The sequence below is a fragment of the Suricata suricatta genome, chromosome X (genome assembly GCF_006229205.1).
Source record: "Suricata suricatta isolate VVHF042 chromosome X, meerkat_22Aug2017_6uvM2_HiC, whole genome shotgun sequence".
In the NCBI taxonomy this organism is placed as follows: domain Eukaryota; kingdom Metazoa; phylum Chordata; class Mammalia; order Carnivora; family Herpestidae; genus Suricata; species Suricata suricatta.
The window spans coordinates 76,538,576-76,559,756 of NC_043717.1; the positions used below are offsets into that span (position 1 = coordinate 76,538,576).

Here is a 21,181-nt window from a genome sequence, read left to right on the forward strand (position 1 = left end):
AGGGGGTTGGGGGATGGGTGAAAAGGGTGAAGGGGGTCAATTGTATGCTGATTGGTGGTAACTAGTTTTATTGTAGGTTTTGCATTATATGCAAATATCAAATTATTATGTTGTATACCTGAAACTAATTTAATGTTATATACCAATTTGACCTCAATAAAAAATAAATAAAAACAAAAACCAAAAGATGTAAGAGTTATATTAAAAAAAGGGGGCCCTTAAAGTAAGTTGAGGCTAGGCACAAACTATCCAACAATATTCCTTTAGACAAACTAAGGTGTCAGAAGTTGGTTGCTTTAAAAATTACCACAACTGGAATATGCTGATGCTACACTCTTACTCTTTCTTAGTATTGCAGTACTTAGCAGTTTCTCAACACCCTCCTTGCCTTCCCCATATCCTCCAGGTCCTAGGTTCCAAGATGTTTTTAAGATATGAATTGTGGATTAGTTAACATGACGGTCAACAGGGTTAAGGCTAGGTCAGGAATTTTTTCCCCCTCAAAGGTGACCAAGTGACAGAAATAAATCAAGGTTTGCATAAGTAATAAGCAGCTACATTTATCTTTATGAAACAGCAAAATATGAAATGTGCTACCTCTCTGCACTTTACATTTAGATTGTATGATGTAAAACTTTATCAAACACAATATTAATTCATTAAGTAGAATACAATCTATTTTGGAAATTTTGCCTAGTTTAGGGAGAGATGGAAGAAAAGATGATGGGAAGGGATAGCAGAAGATAGAGATACAGAGAGAGTCAAATAGAATGAAACATAGAGGTGAATAAATAGAGGTATATTGATCAAGAGGAGGAATAAAAGAGTTCTAGTGGGAGGTAGAGAAGCTGAGAAAAAAATGTGTAAAAGAAAGCCAGAACTTAAGTAGGTTTTGCGTATATTTGCGTATATTTGTCTTGCACCCTTGGGCTAAAGGTGTCAAAACAGGTTATTGCTTCCTTTGAAAAATGTGACAGTACTCTCTAGTAATATTTAACACACACCTTTCTTTTGTGTTTCCCTTCCAATGAGCTGATTTATGCTCTACATTAATGCCAAATTTCTAGCATGATTTCTTTCCATTATTTCCTTCCACCAAACTGCTTTTTCTCTAATCAAAATGCAGAGACTCTTTATGTTAATAAAGTAACCTCCATGTCCATTCTCCCATATTTCAGAGTGGACTTCATGTGTACTGTCATGACTTTTGGACAAAAAAAATACGTGGTTCTGAAAAAACTTACACTAAGTGGAGATAGTATATAACTGAGTGGGTCAAAGCAGGTCTTGTGGAGACCAGCAAGCTCCATGTGAAAATCAGCAATCATCTGGCATGGTTTGCTGTACTTTGATAAAGGTCTAAGGAGTACAATTAGCAGGAGGTAATGTGTATGGGTTTTGGGTCCCACTCTGGTCAGAACTGTTAGAAACAGGGTGTTGATAGATTTGGCAAAATCCTAAAGGAGTGAGATGGTTGGCTGCTTCCTAATACTTTCCACTAGGAAAAGCTTGACTGAGGCTGGAGAAATAAAACCAGCCCGATTTGAAGGACTGGTGGCTAGAAATTCAATGTATATATATATACCAAAGAAAATAATTGGTCAAAGGTATATAGCTAAACTGATCAGCCATGGACTGGTGATGTATGCCTTAATAAATTGAAAACTACAGACTGAACTATTTATTGCAAGAAAAACAATCTGGTGAAGTGAGATATGAAAATAAATCAATGAAAGAAATCTAGCAATTCATGTAGGATATATATCAACTCATCAGAACACAAAGAATAATCTATTAAGAGTAAAAGAAGAGGGTGGTGGTAATGGAGGAGGGCACTTGTGGGGAAGAGCACTGGGTGTTATATGGAAACCAATTTGACAATAAACTATTAAAAAAAAGAATAAAAGAAGAGATAATCTGAGCCCCCAAACTAATGCAGACTCTACATTCTTGGGGACTACAAGTCCCAACTCAACTCCCTCGTCAGTTCAATTTAAGGTTGCAGAATTGGCACGTGAAGCCTCAGGACCTATGGACATGAATGTCTTAGATGAGGAAAAGTTGGGGGGGGAACTATGAATCAAACAAACAAATGAATAAGCAATATGAGACATGTCAAATTACTAAAAACTTTCATTAAATTTTTTTTTATGTTTTTTAAAATTTATTTTTGGGAGACAGAGATAGCACGAGCAGAGGAGGGTCAGAGAGAGGGGAGACACAGAATCCGAAGCAGGCTCCAGGCTCTGAGTTAGCTGTCAGCACAGATCCCGACACGGGGCTTGAACCCATGAACCATGAGATCATGACCTGAGCCAAAGCCAGCGGCTTAACCGACTGAACCACCCAGGCAGCCCTAAGAACTTTGATTTTTAACAAACTCATTTTTAAGAGGATAATTCATGTTAAACCAGACACACATGTGAAGTAGATTGATTGTACTGGGCCAATCTTTAAATTTTTTAAACAAATAATATTGCCTTATACGAGTATAAACTGAGGAAAGGGGTTTGCACAGCACATCAGACATGCAGATGAGAATCATATGTCCATGGTTTTAGACAAAGATAAAGGAACTAGCTGCTAGATATGGAAATATTGGCAGTAATAGGAAATGACAAAAGAACTAATGTTATAACACAAGTTGTTCAAAGTTTGACAAAAGAGAAAGACTGTGGGATTTGCATTTCACAAAGTCCCCAAGCTACAGGGGCAATGGGAAACCCCAATGAATGGGATACTAAAAACACAGAAAGAATTAGCAGCACCAGATATAAATGGCGACGAGGTAAAGTTCTAATAAAGAAAGAATTAATTGAAAGACTCTGAGTGAAAAAACTTCCTCAATAGAAATGTTCATGAAAGACGGACAAACAACCCATACTCACTTTGTTCTCAAATCTTCAATGAAGAGATAATGAGAAATATAAAGGAGAGAGAATATGAGTAGCAGATCCTCATAAGGCCAACAAAAAGGAGGATCAATAACTAGGGATACTCTTTTTAACCTTATAACCAGAAACTGTGGGATAGATAAAGGCTCAAGGATACTAATCTTTATGTTTCTCTTTTCTATTATTAGAACTGCTTTGCTGTTTTCCGACCATAGAACCATTGCCACCCCCATAGGATCCACTATCACCAAGAGCTACAGCTTTTAGTAATATTTATCTACAGAAGAGGTCATTGAGGTATGGGGTCTGTGTCAATCCCTATGCTGATTAGTGGCATTGCTGATTGTATTGCCCAGCTAATAAGAATAGCTGAAGAGCTTTTACAGCTGCTTGCGCAAGAACAAATGGCTTGTGCAGAGCAAAATGATAGAGCCGAAGAGATGGCAGGAGCTGCAGCTCCTCCTGAGGAAGAAGATACACTACCAGACCTTGCTGAGTTCTCAGACTTAGAATCAATACTTGCACCAAGACAAGATGAAGACCTAATCGTTGACATAGATCAAGCAATGTTAGACGTAGAAGAATTACAAGATGTACTCTCTAGCATAAACGAAGACTTAAGAAGTGGATAATAATGTGAGAAGAGATAGTTTTCCTGTTTTAAATATATTCTGATTTTTCTTAATGTTAGCAATGTGAGTTTTCTCCTAGTTCTGTACATTTCCATTAATAATACCTTATAGAACAAGTAATATTAGATTTACTTCCAGTAGAAGCTGGTCTCTTTTGTTCTTTATATTCCTTTTAAAAGCTCTGACTTGAGCTTACACAATAGTGTAACAAGAAATTTCTCGCATAACACTGCAACTAGTCTGCAATATTGTTTCCCAAATGGAAAGGATAAATTATACCAAATAACAAAGAGAGTAGTACTATTACCGGAAGGCCTGAACAAAGCCCTAGAAGGGCAGTTCACCAATGGAGAGTCAAATGCTTTATGGCAAAGGCTCAGAGATGATGGTCCACAAATAGACGTGGATAAAGTATATCTTTTTGAGTATAGTTGGATTTATAAAGAACAGCTGATAGGCCTTCTGCAACCTTGACATAGAAATCTTAACTATTAAGAAATGGGAGCAATAATGAACTTAAATGAAATATGGACTTGTGTTTAGCCACAATAATTCTATAAATACCAGAAGAGTAAAATGGAGTAGCTGGAGGACTGCCCCCCCCATCAAAACAGAAAGAGACCCAATAAATTTGTGGGAAATTTATTGATCATACTAATTCCATGCCATATAGTAGTCTCATTTCCATTTATAAAAACAGCTACCATTCAACAAGTGCATGGACACTGTGGTCCTCCTTCCTAGAGAATGGCCTTTGCATCTTTTAACATGGCCAACAACTAGGTAAAGACATAAAGGTGTCATTAGGACAAATTGGCATATGCAAATTGTGAATAAATGACATGTAGAGGTTCATCCACGCAGGTGGAAACCAGACTGTCCCAATTCATATAGACTCCTAAAGCGTATTATTGTCAAAAGATTAAAGTACATTTAATACAGATAAGTTGAGAGCTAACCAACACGAGAGATGCTGCATCTAATCCTAAGTGAGGTCTGCATACATAGATAATTAGCTGCTTTTAAAGGCAATTGGAGGGTGGAAATTATAGACTATATAGCCAGATCTTGTTTGGATGAGCAATAGCAGGAGAAACGTAAATCAGTTTTGCCACAGAATTTCAGCATAAATACATGTAACAAATTGAGGAAAAAGACTGCTGTATCAAAAAACAAAAAAAGCTACCAAAGCCTCTTTTGAAAATCAGAACTTACAGAGCTACTCAAACATGTTAGCATGAGAAAGTTCCACAAAAGACTGCTATGTTGAAAGACTGAAAGAGTAGATGAGGACCCAGGACACTTAGACAGATGAACAAAGACAAAGAGGAGAAATCCAAGTTTTATCATCAAGCGACTCCTTGTGGATAATGACAAGCCATACCAGACAACAGATCGAGGGACTTTGCTGCTGCGCTAAATAGACAAATTAAGCATTACTTTCTTAGGGTAGGGGAATCTAACTATGCAGTATGTCCAAAATGCCAAATATGAGATGCAGTGCTAAGCTGCTATGCCAAATTTACTAAAATATAGTGCTGGGAAAACAAGAAGAATTGGTTCATCCCATCATTCCATTAGGAGAACTTTTCTAAAAGAAGATTAGTGGTAACAGTTAAACAAGTAAATCTATACATGTAGGACCCAAGAAGAATAACAGAGAAATTGGATAAAAGTGAAAAGATAAAATCTATGCTTTAATTAAAGTTTTAGAAGCAGCCAGAAAAGATATATATACTCTCCCACTAGGAATTTGGACTTTAGGACATTAGGCTATAATTTTGTGTCAAAATAAAATGCAAAGCAAGAGTACTTTGGCAAGATCAGGAAACGTCCAAGAAAAGACCACCAGTCTGCTACAAATTCTGTTTAGCAAGTGGTTTAACTGTCAATGGATAGACCTGGTGCTCCTCAAATATGATAGGTACTGAAAGGCAGCTATTCCCCCAAGGAGAACTCTGGAATAGAGACTTTATAACAACTCCACAATGGATTAATGTGAGCTTATTAAAGCTGTTAATAATAACAAGAAAACACAAGCAACCATATTAACTCAAGCAGGTCATCCAAATACATCAAGATAAATATGTGGGACTACTCCAGACCTTGAAACAAGATAAAGCTTGAACCAGCCTATAAAACAACTAAAGGTCAACATAGTCCTTACGTGTCAAAGCTTGAAGATGCTACAACCTCATAATATGTGAAGCTGGCTAGCCTTCTGACTAGGTCAGGAGTCCTGTGGAAAGACTGTTCTATAATGGAATCCAAGGATTCGATAAAATACATTCCATTGTTTGCTTTGATTGCATGATTATATGTGTTTAAAAATTGTTATAAATCCTGTTCCAAATAATTAGTAGTTGTATTAAGTATGTTTGCCTTATGGTACAGAATTAGAAATAGAGTTGATAGTGATAAGAAATAAGTATAGGAATAGTCATGCAGCTGTTTAGAGTAGAAAGCCATGGTACAGTTAGTTCCTAAGAAGGTTTATGAACAAATCCCTATTTTGTCATATGCAAATTAGCCAACCCCAAGTTCTTGGTTGATATTGATAGAAAAAGCTGGTTGGCAATTGACACAGGTCATGCACTTAAAGACAATTAGAGGGAGATACATTAACTAACTCAGCAGTCCACTAATTGGACACTTCTTTTTTAAATTTTTTTAAAATGTTTATTTTATTTTTGAGACAGAGAGACAGAACATGAGCATGAGCATGTGAGGGGCAGAGAGAGAGGGAGACCCAGGATCCAAAGCAGGCTCCAGGCTAACTAACACCAAAGGCAATTCTTGTATGGCATGGACAGATAGAGAGAGAGAGAGAGAGAGAGAGAGTCTCATCATTTTGAGACAAACTTAAAGGTGTGAAAACCAAGGGAGATAGGTTGCTAGATGGAAATTAGAAAGCACAAGTCTATCGTTGTGTGTTTTGGCTAATGTACATGAGCAGTTGTGATTACCTAGTTATATCCTTATGTGATGATTAATGCCACTTATTAAATATAATCCTTATTTGCTATTGATACACATCATTTTATTGCTATGTGTTTTAACAGATTTTAACGAATAAAGTTTCATTCACAAATCAAATAATGTGTTCTTTTTAAAAAACCTGGTGGTGAATTTGGAGGCTACCAACCCAGCATAAAGGAATGCTACTCAGCAGAAGATGGAGTATACTTCAGTACCTGGAGTCTGAAGTTCTAGTTCCTTTTTTTCAAGTTTGTTTATTATTTATTTAGAGAGACGATGAGTTGGGGGAGAGGGATAGAGAGAGGGACTGAGAATCACAAGCAGACTCCATGCTGTCCGCTTAATGTGGAGCTTATCTCATGAACCAAGAGATCATGACCTGCGGCAAAATCAAGAGTCCAAAGATTAACCAACTGAGTCACCCAGGTATCCCTGAAATTCTAGTTCTGGCTTTGTCAGACAATCCTGAATAAATCTCTGAAATATGGTCCTTTCTTGTATGTAAAATGAGATAATTATTTTTCTGCCTGCCCTCAAAGGTAATGAGGAATAACCAAAGTGTTAAAGTTTTCAAAGACTTTTGAATGAATATCTGACAATGGGACAATACATGAAATCAGTTCTTTTTAGGAATATCTGAAAAATGTCTTTATGACAATACCTGAGAGTCTGTGTGACATGTAAGATTATCCAATAGTTTTACACCTGTTTTCTAAGAATTTAGAACTTAGATTAGAGACTAGAGCTTTCTTATTTTACTCCATGTCAAAGTTATAGGTGGGAAAATTGGCCTAAGTTTCATACTTCTGAGCTCTTTTTTTTAAACCATCAAATTAAGTTCTTTTTGGGAGTCCACTCAAGTTCTAGTAGGAATAGTAAGGAGAAAAAACTAACAATGAAAAAAAGCCTTCCGGGAAATAGTAGACTATATTCCATTCAAGGCTAAGATTTTGTTCCTGAGGGACTTATGTAACTTTGAACATTTATTACCACACTATTACCCAACTAGATTTTTTATAATGATTTTTAAAATCAAAGTTTACTACTGTGCTCTTTGTATTGATAACCTTATCTTAATAGAGTAGAGGTATTTAGCCATTTCCTCTCCCTAGTGGGCATACTTATTTTTTCAAGGACCCTATTCCCCCAGTCCATATTTAAAACTTGTTTTTCTTCTGCCTATATAACCCTTAGCTCACAAGCCAGCCAACCAACCAATCAACTAACCAAAAAAAAAAAAAAACCATAAAAAAAGAAAAAAAATAACTTCTAGTTCTTTTAGTTTTTTGGGAGTTATTTGTATTGACAGACATAGCTACCTATCAGTCTCAAATGTCTTCAGGATAATAAAGAATCTTTGAAGGTGATCTCCATTATACCTTTGATGGATGTAACTGCATTTTAGCAAGGTAAGGAAAAACCACTGAATTCTCTATCCTTTGTCACTATTTCATCCTAAAGACTTTAGTAAAGTGCTGAAAACATCTCAAAAAGTATTTTTGAGTTTAATATAATTATTCATGTAAAGTGCACTAGGGAGCCACAGTTATGAAATACAACTTTAGTGTTTCAGATGCCTTTAATCAAAGATGCTATTAATGATAATAATTCATTTCAAAAACTATCCAGACCATGAGCCCTCCATGATTATTGACCATCATGGCCCCAGGATGAAGGGTGGCATCATTTGCTATGTGTTCTTATAGAAGTTTTCCTTCAGATCACTTATGTTGCTTGTAATTATATATTCACTGATGTGATGATTTACTTACTATCCACAACTAGCTTGTAAGCTTCATGAAGGTAGGGTCAGTGCCTGTTTTCTGTATCCCAAACACCTAGAACAGTGCTGAATAAACATTTTTTGAAAGAATGAGTACTTTTCCATCAACAAATCAGATGGTCAGTATTTTCCCCTACTTATCTGTCCATAAAGAAAATATGCAGAGGCTGTGTGTACCTTGGATAAATGAACCTCTTTTTTTTTTTTGAGGCCTATTGAACCATTTGTGGGAGGGTTAAGTCGTAGAAAAATGCCAACTCTCACTGTGCTATGCTGAATTCTGGAGGGCATAAGCTTTCCTGAAAGCAGAGAAGAGCTCAGCTTACCTCTTTCTGGTGGTATTTGATTGCCACCTTCAGCTTGGCCAGGTCATGGTACTTCTGAGGGTCAAGCTCTTCACTGTGGTCATCTCGATGGTTGAGGATGATCTCCAACTCCCGGGAGCTCCGAGCTTGGTCCAGCAGGTCTTTGGCAAAGAGCTTGCACTGCTGGGAGAGCTCCTCATACTCAGCCTTGAACTCATTCTCCACCTTGCTGAGCTCCTTGAGCTCCCAGCCCAGACGGAAGGCAGTTAGGATGGGGTCCTCGCTTGATAAGGCAATGAGTGAAGGGCTTGCTAGAGCTTTATAGATGTTCAGCCGGGAGCGGGAGTGGCGCAGACTGTCTACCTCTGAACTGGACACACACTCCACACAGTTGCAGCGGATCTGGTGGGGCCGTGGGATAGTGACCCGTTTTTGAACAAGCAATTTGATGATTTCATAGTTGTTGGTGTGGGCAGCCAGCATGATGGGAGTGATGTCTGGTGTGAACTCAGAGAACTGGGTATCCATCATCAGAGTGGGGACCTAGGTACAATGCAATAAAAGCATAAAGGCCAGGATTAAGGCTAGGATAGAGAGGGAGCATAAGACATTAAATGTTAGTGATTCAGGAATTGGAGTCACTTTTGAAAAAAGTCACTTTCTTTTGCCAATTACCCTCATCATCATAGCTATTTGTGGAATATTAACTATATGCCAGGCATACAGCACTTTACATGTATTTATTCATTTAATCCCTACAACCTTGTAAGGTAAATATTCTCCCCCAAATGAAGAAGCTGAGGCACACAGAAGTTAAATTATCTACCCAAGATTACATAGCTTTTAGTAACTGAGCCAAGATTCAAACTCAAGCAATAGGACTCTAGAGCTTGGTTCTTACAATTATGCAACCACAATATGCCCAGTTCCATCTGAGGCACAATGGGGGATATAGAGAAGAGAGGGAAATTTCTTCCTAACCTTCTGGAGTTTAGTTGGGTGGGTCAGACTTATATAAAATTGGTAAGTAGGAGTACATAGCAGCATGTGTTCAGTTTCAAGTGAATCTTAAAGACCATGCCACTAAATCAAGCTCTGGAGGCTGAAGAAAAGAAATCTCAAGCAGTTACATTCACTCTGTAGGTATATAGGACTTTAGGAAAACAAAGATTAAGGCCAGGTAGAGTTCTTCCAACTTTCTGTAGGTCCCAGCAAGGTAGAGAGAATCTCATATTATCAGAAAGAAGTACTCTGTAAATGAAGAACTCTTGGCTTGGGTGAGGGGTCACCAATAGCTAAAGGGACCTTTGCTAACACTGTTATGTCCATGATGTAATGCTTGGTGTAAATAGCAGTTATTGGTGAAAGGTATGGTGTTCTTTGGGTATTGAGGGGCATTTTGTGGTGAGTCGGCAGAACCTGCAATGATCAATGATCATGCTCCATGAATTAAAAAATGTTTTGGCTTTAAAATGTGTGTTTTAGTCATATATGGAATTTGAGAAACTTGCCAGAAGACCATAGGGGAAGAGAAGGAAAACTGGGTTACAAACAGAGGGGGAGGCAAACTATAAGAGACTCTTAGATACAGAGAACAAACTGAGGGTTGATGAAGGTAAGGGGTTGGGTGGGCAGGGAAAATGGGTGATGGGCATTGAGGAGGGCACTTGTTGGGATGAGCACTGGTGTTGTATGTAAATGATGAATCACAGGAATCTACTCCTGAAGCCAAGACTACACTGTATGTTACCTAACTTGACAATAAATAATTAAATACATAAGTAAATGGTAAAAAAAAAAAAGAGCCAAATTATGGAAAGAGCCCAAATGTCCATTGATTGATGAATGGATAAAGAAGGTGTAGCACACACACACACACACACACACACACACACACACACACACAGGAATACTACTCAGCAATGAAAAAGAATGAAATCTTGTCATTTACAATGACATGGATGGAACTAGAATGTATTATGCTAAGAAAAATAAGTCAGAGAAAGACAAATATCACATTTCACTCATACGTGGAATTTAAGGAACACAACAGATGAACATATGAGAAGAGATGGAAAAATAAGAGAAACAGAGAAGGAGGCACCATAAGAGACACTTAAATAAGAGAACAAACTGAGGGTTAATGGAAGGAGGTGCGTGGGAAATGGCCTAAAAGGGTAATGGGTATTTACGAGAGCACTTGTTGGGATGAGCACTGGGTATTACATGTAAGTGATGAATCACTAGGTTCTACTCCTGAAATCAATAATACAGTGTATGTTAACTAACTTGAATTTAAATAAATAAATCTTTAAAAGAAAGAAAAAAATAAAATGTGTGTTTTGGGACTCAGTCTGTTTGTTCTCAGTGTAATAGGGAAATGGCAGCTCTATACCCACAGAAGACTCTCAGTGTGGTAAGATGTAGAGCTAAGGAATGAGGAGGACTGGAATAGTCAGAGGAGTCTTCATGGAGGTGGAGAGCTGAGTATTTAAAGCATGGATAGGATTCTAGGAAACTGTGAAATACTGATCTTAATACACTTAGTAAAGAATAGTTCCAAATACTCACTTGAATTGGGGTGAACAAAACATGATGATTGAGGATCTTACATAATAGACAAATATTGTTTCACTCAAAAGTTTTTTTTAAAAATGTTTATTTATTTTGAGAAAGAGAGAAAGCAAGCAAGCAGGGGAGGGGCAGAGAGGGAGAGATGAGAGAGAGAATCCCAAGCAGGCTCTGCACTGTCCACGCAGAGTCTGATGCAGGGATCCATTTCATAAACCATGAGGTCATGACCTGAGCTGAGACCAAGAGCCAATGCTTAGCAAGAACCACCCAGGCACCTCTAAAAAGTTTCTTTTTACTCTAAAAAAGTGTTTTTTAGAAAATCGCAGTTGTTGATGAAGTGACAAAAGGATGTGTAGCAGTTTTCATCATCTTTGCTTCCTTCCCATTTTGGATATAAGATTCACAAAAGGAAAGTGACCAGAAAACAGGAAGTGGATAGAGGAGAAGGAGGGGAAGAGTTTGCAAGAAATCTAGTTCTTTCGTAGAGTAGTTACATTGGTCTCTAAATAGTTTAGAACTGGCTGCACATTGGCCATCAATTACTTGGATGGAGCAGTGAGAAAGCATTGTTAAACATTTAGAGGAAGAAGTTACAAACAAGACAGCAAGAAGTGAGCAACTGGCTCATGAGTAAATTGGACACAGGAAAGAATCATCTCAGAAATTAACATAAGCCTACAGGCTAAGGAAGAAGTAGGTCTGTGTAGGCCCAGTAACAAACATAAACACAAAAACCAACATAAAGTCTCGAGTTAGGGGAGATGGTTAAGTGAGTAATGTTCTGCTCAGGAAGAAAGTAACTCAGGTCTGGAAATCTGCCCTTTTCCTACTGGGAAGAAGCATTTCTCTCTCTACTATGATCTAGAGGCAGGATGTGGTGAGTGGAGGGAAGATAGCCTAGAGCACAGGATGCTGAGGGTTATGTTGGAGGAATGTGTCATCACTACCATGCTGCTCTTCCTGTCCTCCCTCTCTCTCTCTCTCTCTCTCTCTCTCTCTCTCTCTCTCTCTCACTTCCTTGCTCTTCCTCCTTTTCTTAATCTTTTTCTTTCTTCTTTTTTCCCCTCTACTCCAATACTCTGTCCAAGACAGACAATGGTACATGTGAATATTGCTTAGCCCCACTTGTGTCATGGAAGTGAAAGGTTGTTTTCTATGCTTAGAATGTGAAATACTTTCTGGAGCCATCTGATTCCATTGTATTTGACTTGGTGCTCCACAAGGAGCCTCTGATTCTCTATTTGGCTTTCTGAATAAATGACACAAGAGAGCAAATCATTTTAAAAGAAAACTGGTTTACAGTGACTAACCATGTCTTCCAACTCTCCAGTTAATATTATTCACAGGTTGCCACACTCATCTCATTCATTTCTCTCTGTCTGTATATCTTTGTGGGATCCCCAGTGTGTAATGGTCTCCTCATTTCTCTGTAAGTCAAGGGCCATTGTGACCCCTGGCTTCTTCAATAACTCCTCTTAACTTGATCCTCCTCCTTACTGACCACCAAAATATTGTGGGCACTAGGTTACATCAAAGATCTCACTTTTCTGATGCTGTCTTATATTGTTCTCTATTTCACATATGCATTTCTTGCCTCATCATTAACATTGTGTGAGTCTAACACAGAGCTGCCTTAGACTGCTTTTGTTTTCCCTATAGCATCTAGCACAATGCTAAACACACAACAGGCACTCAGCCAAAAAAAGTTTTCTATTCTCAAATTAAGACCTGGCTCCCATAATCTGAGTCAATGTGAGCCAATTTCCCTGGTTCTTTCCTTCCAATGTCCAAATAAGAAGGTAGATATTCCAAGACTAAGGAGGGTTAGCAAATGGGCTTTATAGGGAATATTTGAGTTCCATCCATCATAGGACAGTCCATACCTGCCATTTTCACAATTCTATTGTTTCAAAGTGGAGATTGACCCAAAGGCCAGAGATCTATACTCCTCTTCCCCTCTGTTTCTTCTTTTCTCATCCTGCTGTTTTCCCCTTCCCCGACTGTACAGGGACTATGGGATATCATCAGGACAACCATGGTAAAGAAAGAGAGATTCAAGAATGAAGGTCATAGATTTCTGATAATATTCAAGACTTTGTGATATAGTCTACAACAGGGGCCAAACAGGTAATAGGTAATAGAAATGAAGGTTACGGATGAGTAGATATGCATAATTTGAATGAGCGAATGATAGAAACTAGTGAACTGTAGAGCACGTATCTTCTCAAAGGGAGTATCTGCTGCTTCACTCCTTGTTGTTATAAAAGTGTTGTTATAAGCATGCATAAGGGCCCAATGCTGTGAGTTCTCAAGTCAGAAATATGGATTTTGTAGAATTTATTTTGTTGTTGAATAACATCTTTTTTAAAAAAAAAGATTGGCATACAAATCGCATTAGTTTCTGGCATACATCATAGTGATTTGGTATTTTCAAATGTTAAAAAATGATCCCCATGGTAAGTCTAGTTACCATCTGTTACCAATGAAAGTTATTACAGGGGCACCTGGATGGCTCGGTCGGTTGGTTAAGTGCCCAAGTCTTGATTTTGGTCCAAGTCATGATCTCATGTTTCATGATATTGAGCCCTGCGTTGGGCTCTGTGCTCATAGTGAAGAACCTGCTTGGGATTCTCTCTCACTCTCTCTCTCTCTCTCTCTCTCTCTCTCTCTCTCTCTCTCTCTCTCTTTCTCTCTCTATCTCTGCCCCTCCTGTGCACACTGTCTCTCAACATAAATAAACATTAAAAAATACTTATAATATTATTGGCTATACTCCTGATGCTATACATTACATTCCTATGCTTTCCTTTCTTTTTAAAAAATTTTAATGTTTATTTATTTTTGAGAGAGAGAGAAAGAGACAGAGCATAAGCGGGGAAGGGGCAGAGATAGAGGGAGACGCAGGAACACAAGTAAGGTCCAGGCTGATTTGTCGTGTTTGCCAGTTTCTGTGGTGTGAGTGAGTACTCTCCCATTGTGGCCAATTTCAAGCTACCAATATGATCAGAGAACACAGAGTTGGGAAGAGATGTGTACAACCAGCTCTTACCAGCCAATGTAAGCCAGCTTCAGCATATCACTGGATGAATTTCAGAAAGATAAGACTAGTTAAAAGATGTCATTGAGGCACCTGGGTGGCTCAGTCAGTTCAGCATCTGACTTTGGCTCAGGTCATGATTTCGTGGTTGGTTCATGAATTGGAGTCCTGTGTTGGGCTCTGTGCTGACCGCTTGGAGCCTGGAGCCTGCTTTGGCTTCTGTGTCTCCCTGTCACTATGCCCTTCCCCTGTTTGCACTCTGTCTTTCAGGAAACAAACATAAAAAAATTTTTTTAAAGATATCATTAACCCAAATGAAGAGATGCTGGGGTCTTAAGCTAGACAGTCATTCTAAAATGGATTTAAGACATTCACTGGATGTGTCAAGTAGTATTGGAAGAAGAAATCAAAGATGTCAGGTGTCGTAGTTGCATGCTTGATTGGATAGTGGTGTCATCAGCTGAGATAGTGAATACAGGAGGAAGAGCAGTTTTAGCCACCTGGGTGGTTCAGTTGATTGGTTAAGTGGCCAGCTCTTGATTTTGGTCCAGTTCAAAACAAATTCAATTTTTGACATGTTAAATTTGAAGTACCTACTGGAACAATAGCAGGAAATTATAGAACTCTAGTATAAATCTTGGAGAAAAGGTCAAGGCTAAAGAGCTGAAAACACAGATGTGAGAGAGTCTTCAGACTATAAAAGTAGTTGAAACCAAGGGAATAAATAGGATCAGACTCAGCCTGCCCCAGCTCCCCCACAGCTGTCTGCTCATCTACCCCAAGGACTGGGCCCAGCCCATTTCCAGAGCAAGTGAAGTTTGAGGTAGCATGTGCTCAGGTAGCCAGTCTCCAGCTCCTCCATTCCAAATTGTAATCACTGGGGTCATGCATTAAGACGCTCTTTGTTTTGTTAGTTTCTAAGTCCTAGCTTCTTCCCCACTTGTGCTTTTCTTTGTTAAACAAGATTTTGACCTGAATCTTAATCTGAGTTTCTGTTCATGTAACCAGCCTAATAGTCTAGATCTAGTGTATTTTCTGGATTATCCTTGCTTTAATTGTCTTTGAGCTATACAAGGCTGTAATTGTAATTGTAATATTGAAATATTTCTTGTTTAGTGAAATGAAATTGATCATTATCTTATGCATCTATTTGTAAATTTCTCTGCATCTATTTGTTTTTTTAATTTTTTAATTTTTTTTTATAGTTTATTGTCAAGTTGGTTTCCATAAAACACCCAGTGGTCATTCCCACAAGTGCCCTCCTCCATGCCCATCACCCTCCTTCCTCTTTCCCCCTCCTGCTTTGGCCCCAGTTTGTTTTCAGTATTTAAGAGCATATATTTGTAATTGTTTTCAGCATTCCTGATAGCCTATCTCAGGGGTCAGCAAACTTTTTCCATAAAAGGCCCGACGGTAAGTTAGTCAGGCTTTAAGGGCCATAAAACTCAGCCCTTGTGGCAGGAAAACCGCCCTAGGCAATATGGAAATGATGGGTGTGGCTGTGCTCCAGAACATTTTCTTTACAAAGACAGGTGACAGGCTGAATTTGGCGTGTAGGCCAGAGAATGCAAATCTCTGACCTCCTGGATCCCTCACTAATTAATGAATTAAATAAAATATTTGATGAGAGTTTACTTTAAATTTGTATAAGGATCATGATTTAACCTTTTTTAAAAAAATCCTTTAACAGCCATTATGTATTCACATTGAGGTCAAGTAGAAAATTCAATTTTATTCTTTTCTTATCAAGTTTTGCCTTCTCTTTGAACTCCAAAATTATACTGAATGATCTTGGGCTTCCCATTTAAAATTATGATTTTTAAAAGGAAAAGGAAAGCAGGGGAAGGAAATCAAAACACGAAGAAATTAGATTTCATTCATATTACCTACAACTGTATGTCTAAAGAAACCTGGTGCATGAACCCACTTGATTGAGTTTTAAAATTTGCCATGATGTGGCTTAGGGCATGGCCCCTAAAGAAGTTACTTTGCCTGCCTCTCCCTGGGACTTTGCACTCAGGGCCTAATGAGTTTGCTCCTGGATCTGCCCTAGGTCTCCCTGTCAAAAAGCTAGCATTATATTCTAGTATTCTTTTGGATTAATGAGCTCAGAACAGAGCTGTGCTAGGCTCAGACCTCATCACATAAAATGCAGTACAATGAACAGAGTGAGCTCAAGTCAGCTTATTTATATTTTCATGTAAATTCCATTGCTGGAGGATACAGAGGAATAGATAATGCTCCACCTAACCCACTCTCAGAACTGGCCAGAACTTTTATAAGGTTATTATATTCAAGAGGCCCAAATGACACATTCATTTCCATTAACCTCATCACTGTACACAATCTGTTAATTGGAATTTTTCTGAACCCTATTGTTACCAGTCTTAGGCAGGTGCCCCTGCTGGAGTTTATCACAAGCTTCTGAAATTAAACCTCTCATTTGTAGTTAATAGGCCGACCCTTATCAGGGGCCACCTCATTCATACCCGCAATGCCATCTGGTCATAGGCCAAATCTCTCCATAATTGGCACTTCCTCATGCAGCTGGCCTGATAGCATCATGTTGGAAATGAATCTCCCATCTTGTGCCTGGATTTGGTGAAATTGCAATACTTCTTTTTCTACCTGCTGGATTCCTTCCTCCCTGACCCCAACATGCCAGATAAAATCAATGTTCAATTTTTTTTTCAGCAGACTAAGGGACTGTGGGAAATGAAATTTCATTTCTCTGTTACTCAAAAGAAGAAAAACACCAGCATCTAATCACATCACATTACCAGCTGCCTACTCTGCCTTACCTGTGAGGTCAGTTAACTAGTAGTGGTGATACATGAGCTACTTTGGAGCAACCACTGGCATCAGATGGGAAATACTCTGTTTCCTAGAGTCTGATAAAAACAGGACCATAAGAATTAAGATTTGCTGGATCATCTCAGCTGATTTCAAGGCCAAACTACTTATAATCTAGATTGGAAGACTAAAATGAAAACAAAGCTTATTTGGACACAGTGTTACAGACCTCATGTGGTATTTTTAAAAAGTCAATATTAATATGTAAAAATCAATAATGTATATAACAATGGCCAGCATTACCCTGATTAGCAGGGATAAACATAATAATAACAGCTACTGGTTATCAAACACTTTCCATATACCAGGCACCATGTAGGAATATCTCATTTAGTCTTCACCATGGTTCTATGCTATATGCATTGTAATTTTCCCCATTTATTCCTGAAGTGACCCGGTCTTAGAGAAGATAAGTGCCTTGTCCAAGATCATAAGGCTACGAAGTAGAGTGGCCAGAGCTTGAACCCAGGCGGTTTGGCTCTAAAGTCTGTATCATTAACCACTGTACTACTTCACTGCCAACAAGCAAAATGCCAACCATTTGATTTTATTACATCAATAAACAAATCTACAATCCTAACATTGAATATTCAGATATATCATAAATATATATTATAGGTTTTTATTGGATATTAGTAAACCTCATTGGCTATTGTTCTATTTTAAACCCAGATAAATAAATATTATATAGCATTGCTCAACATTTGGAAGCCTACAAAACCATTCTTGATTTCTCATCAGATGGGAGGTTCTTAATTTTTCAAAAAGATAAAAGCTAAGTTTATGAGAAAATATATATGGTTAATTCCATAGGTTGTGAGCATTTGTAATTTTACTTTTCTAGTTGGAGGAAACATAGAAAGGCATTTTTCTCAAATCTAGATTGTCACAAAGTGTAAATGAATCATTCCATACACTTTTCTTTGCAAAATATGAGTTATAATGAATGATGGGAGCCATTGACTCCAAATGTAAGGTGCACCTTTGGATACTTATTAGAAATGAATGAGGAGGTAAAAGAAGCCAAGATAGTAAAAACATACACTGTGGGTGGCTTTTGAGAAGTCACCTCTGTGAGGGCATTCTATGTACCATTGGAATATGACATTTCTTAGGAAAATAGTGAAAATGATGCAGTGAGTCAAAAATAAGTAAATCAGAAGATGTAGGTTATTATGGAGATGGAAAAAGTGTCAGAAGTGAAGGACTGGTCATTGGGTCTCTATGACTGCACAGAGGAATGGAACCCAGATCTGCCAGTGTGAGTGTTACCTTTTTAGAGAGCCATATGGTGGAGGTGATATAAATATATCGTTAGGAATGCCATTGTTTTTGCTTCATTTTTTAAATGAATGTAATTAAAAATTTTTTAAAAAATATTTATTTATTTTTGAGAGAGCATGAGTGGGGGAGGGGCAGACAGAGAGGGAGACACAGAGTCCAAGGCAGGCTCCAGGCTCCAAGCTGCCAGCACAGAGCCCGACAGGACAGAGCCTGACACGGAGCTCGAACCCACAAATTGTGAGATCATGACCTGAGCCAAAGTCGGACACTTAAACAACTGAGCCACCTAGGCGCCCCGAATGTAATTTTTAAGTTAAGTTTTTCTTGTAGATTACTTTACTGACAAGAGGATACTGCCAAACTGATTTAGATTTTACCATGTCATTGCTTATCACATGACTAGTGTGAGTTTGGGAAGTCTGATAAAGGTTTCTGCGCAGGGCTGAGAATTCAGATGCAGAATCCTTAGGGATCCAAGCAAGGCATAGGACTATGCGAGGGGAACCAGATTGACATCAACTATATCATAGGATTCAATGCAAATTACCATTGATTATTTTCCAGTGGGTACTGATCTTGATAGAAGCACGTTTGCCAGCAAAACAAAATCAGAATAAACAAAAAGAGTCTTTGATGAAAAAACAAGCCAACAATCTCTATTCTGCTTTAAGTAGTTCACAGTCATACACCTGAAAAGTATGTTCATTGCCATACAATTGAAAATTGGTAGGTATGAGTCCGAGTACCAATTTAGGCCTAGAAGAGCCTGGGTGAGAAAAGCTTAAGCTTAGTTGATTCTCAGAGCGTAAAACATAGTTTCAAAAGGGTAATTCTCACCATTGCTCTCAAAAGCAGTGTGGGATAAGGCTGTATAAACAAAATGGCCTCAGGTTGTTTTCTGGTAGGTTAAGAGTCCTTTTAAAAAAGCATTAAGAAAACCAGACCAGAAATGTAGATGCCAAATTTATGTAAAATAATGTGAAAAGTATTCCCTTTGGCAATAATGGTTTCCATTTTATGCTCCATACATGTGCCAAATGATTTTTTCTGTTTTTTTCTTTATTTTTTTAATGTTTATTTATATTTGAGAGAGAGAGAGAGACAGACAGACAGTGTGAAAGGGGGAGAGGCAGAGAGAGTGAAGGAGACACAGAATCTGAAGCAGGCTCCAGGCTCTGAGCTGTCAGCACAGAGCCTGATGTGGGGCTCGAACCCACAAGCCATGAGATCATGACCTGAGCTGAAGTCAGACACTTAACAGACTGAGCCACCTCCGTACCCCAAATGTGGCTTCCTTCTTAAGTAGTACTCATAAAATTAGACAACCTTAGTCTGTGATTCAGACCACAACCCTTTTCTGTTTAGGGACATTTTCTCTTATGATGTCTTTAGTGAAAAAGTTGAAAAAGCTACTATGTTTGTTCTAGAAAACTAAACTAGATAATTCAGATTATAAACCTATTTTTCTTCTCCTAACTCTGAACTTGGAGAAACTCTAAACTATACTGCATAATGGCCCCTTCTACTTCACTCACCTTGTCTAACTATAAACCAAATGCCTCTACTATGTAAGAGCAATCCGCAGGGCCAGATATGCAAAATTCAACCCTGCAGATGTTTTACCACTAGACAGAAGGGAATTGATGACCTTATAATGTTTTCTTTGCTAACATATTGAAGATAGTCATGTAAAGAGAAATCTCCCCACCTCTTCAGGGACTATGCCAGCACTTACAGTAGCTGTTGTGGAGCACCCAGGTGGCTCAGTCACTTAAGCATCCAACCCTTGGTTTTGGCTCAGGCCATGATCTCAGTTTTTGGTTTTGAGCCCAGTGTTGGGCTCCATGTTTACAGTGTGGAGCCTGCTTAGGATTCTTTCTCCCTTTCTCTTTCTCTGCCTCTCATCTCTTCTCTCTCTCTCTCACTCAAAATAAATAAGTAAATAAACTTTAAAAAAATAAAGTAGCTGTTGAGCAGTAATATTCTACCCCTGGAGGCTAGGGCTAGCTGCCTGGCTTGCCCCAGGTGTGGATAACTAAGAGAAGCAGGGAAGTGGGGTCAATAATTGCTTCATGAATGTGACAAAATCTCCTCTCTCAAGACTTGGCCTTCAATTATATAACTCTTTAGTCCAATGCCTGCATATGAACTGAGCAACCTTAAAACAGAACATCATTAGGGCATTTGGGTGGCTCAGTTGGTTGAGCATCCAACTTCAGCTCAGGTCATGATCTCCTGATTAGTGAATTCAAGCCCTGTGTTGGGCTCTGTGCTGACAGCTCAGAGCCTGGAGCCTGCTTTGGATTCTGTGTCTCCCTCTCTCTCTGCCCCTCCCCCATTCCTGTGTGCTGTCTTTCTCAAAAATAAATAACCATTAAAAAATTAAAATAAAAAAATTGTTTTTTGAAATTCTGTTCCTAACATGGGAAGGAACAAATTCCTTCCAGGTGATTCAAAGGGAATAATCTACAGTTAGTGTAAACATTGTACTGAATTCTTCAGGGAGGTTAGAGACACCTGTCCCTGAAGACCCTTAAGAGCAGAATAGATGCTTCCCTGTCTCAGATTGTTTCAGAATCCCGCCAGAGCAGAGTTTCTCAACATTTGGGACCAGACAATTCTTTGTCCTGTGCATTGTAGGATATTTAGCAGCTTCCCTGGTCTCTGTCCTCTAGATGCCAGTATCAGCTCTCCCTTCTTCTATATTTCACAACCAGAAAGATCTCTGGGCATTGTCAAGTGTCTTCTGAGAGTCAAAATCATTCTGGTTGATAATCGCTGCTCTGGGCTATGAGGCTCCTTTGGTCTTTGGCAGTGTGCTGACTGGAACAGGGAGAGGC

At 38.6% G+C, this 21,181-nt stretch overlaps 2 protein-coding genes across 2 annotated transcripts in view; one reads left to right on the plus strand and one right to left on the minus strand.

Annotated features, from left to right (window-relative positions):
- Positions 1-21,181, minus strand: part of TRPC5 (transient receptor potential cation channel subfamily C member 5) — a 153,035-nt gene that overhangs the window by 93,636 nt on the left and 38,218 nt on the right. The window contains exon 3 of the mRNA XM_029930258.1: positions 8,615-9,136. Coding sequence (XP_029786118.1) covers positions 8,615-9,136 — 522 coding nt within the window. The remainder of the gene's footprint in view (positions 1-8,614; positions 9,137-21,181) is intronic.
- Positions 3,194-3,526, plus strand: TRPC5OS (TRPC5 opposite strand). Its single transcript, XM_029930259.1, has one exon. It carries the CDS (start codon positions 3,194-3,196, stop codon positions 3,524-3,526), a length of 333 nt encoding a protein of 110 aa, XP_029786119.1.

What these genes read in the sequence shown, in the direction of transcription:
- TRPC5OS (XM_029930259.1), top strand. Translation starts at nt 3,194, where the DNA reads ATGGGGTCTGTGTCAATCCCTATGCTGATTAGTGGCATTGCTGATTGT.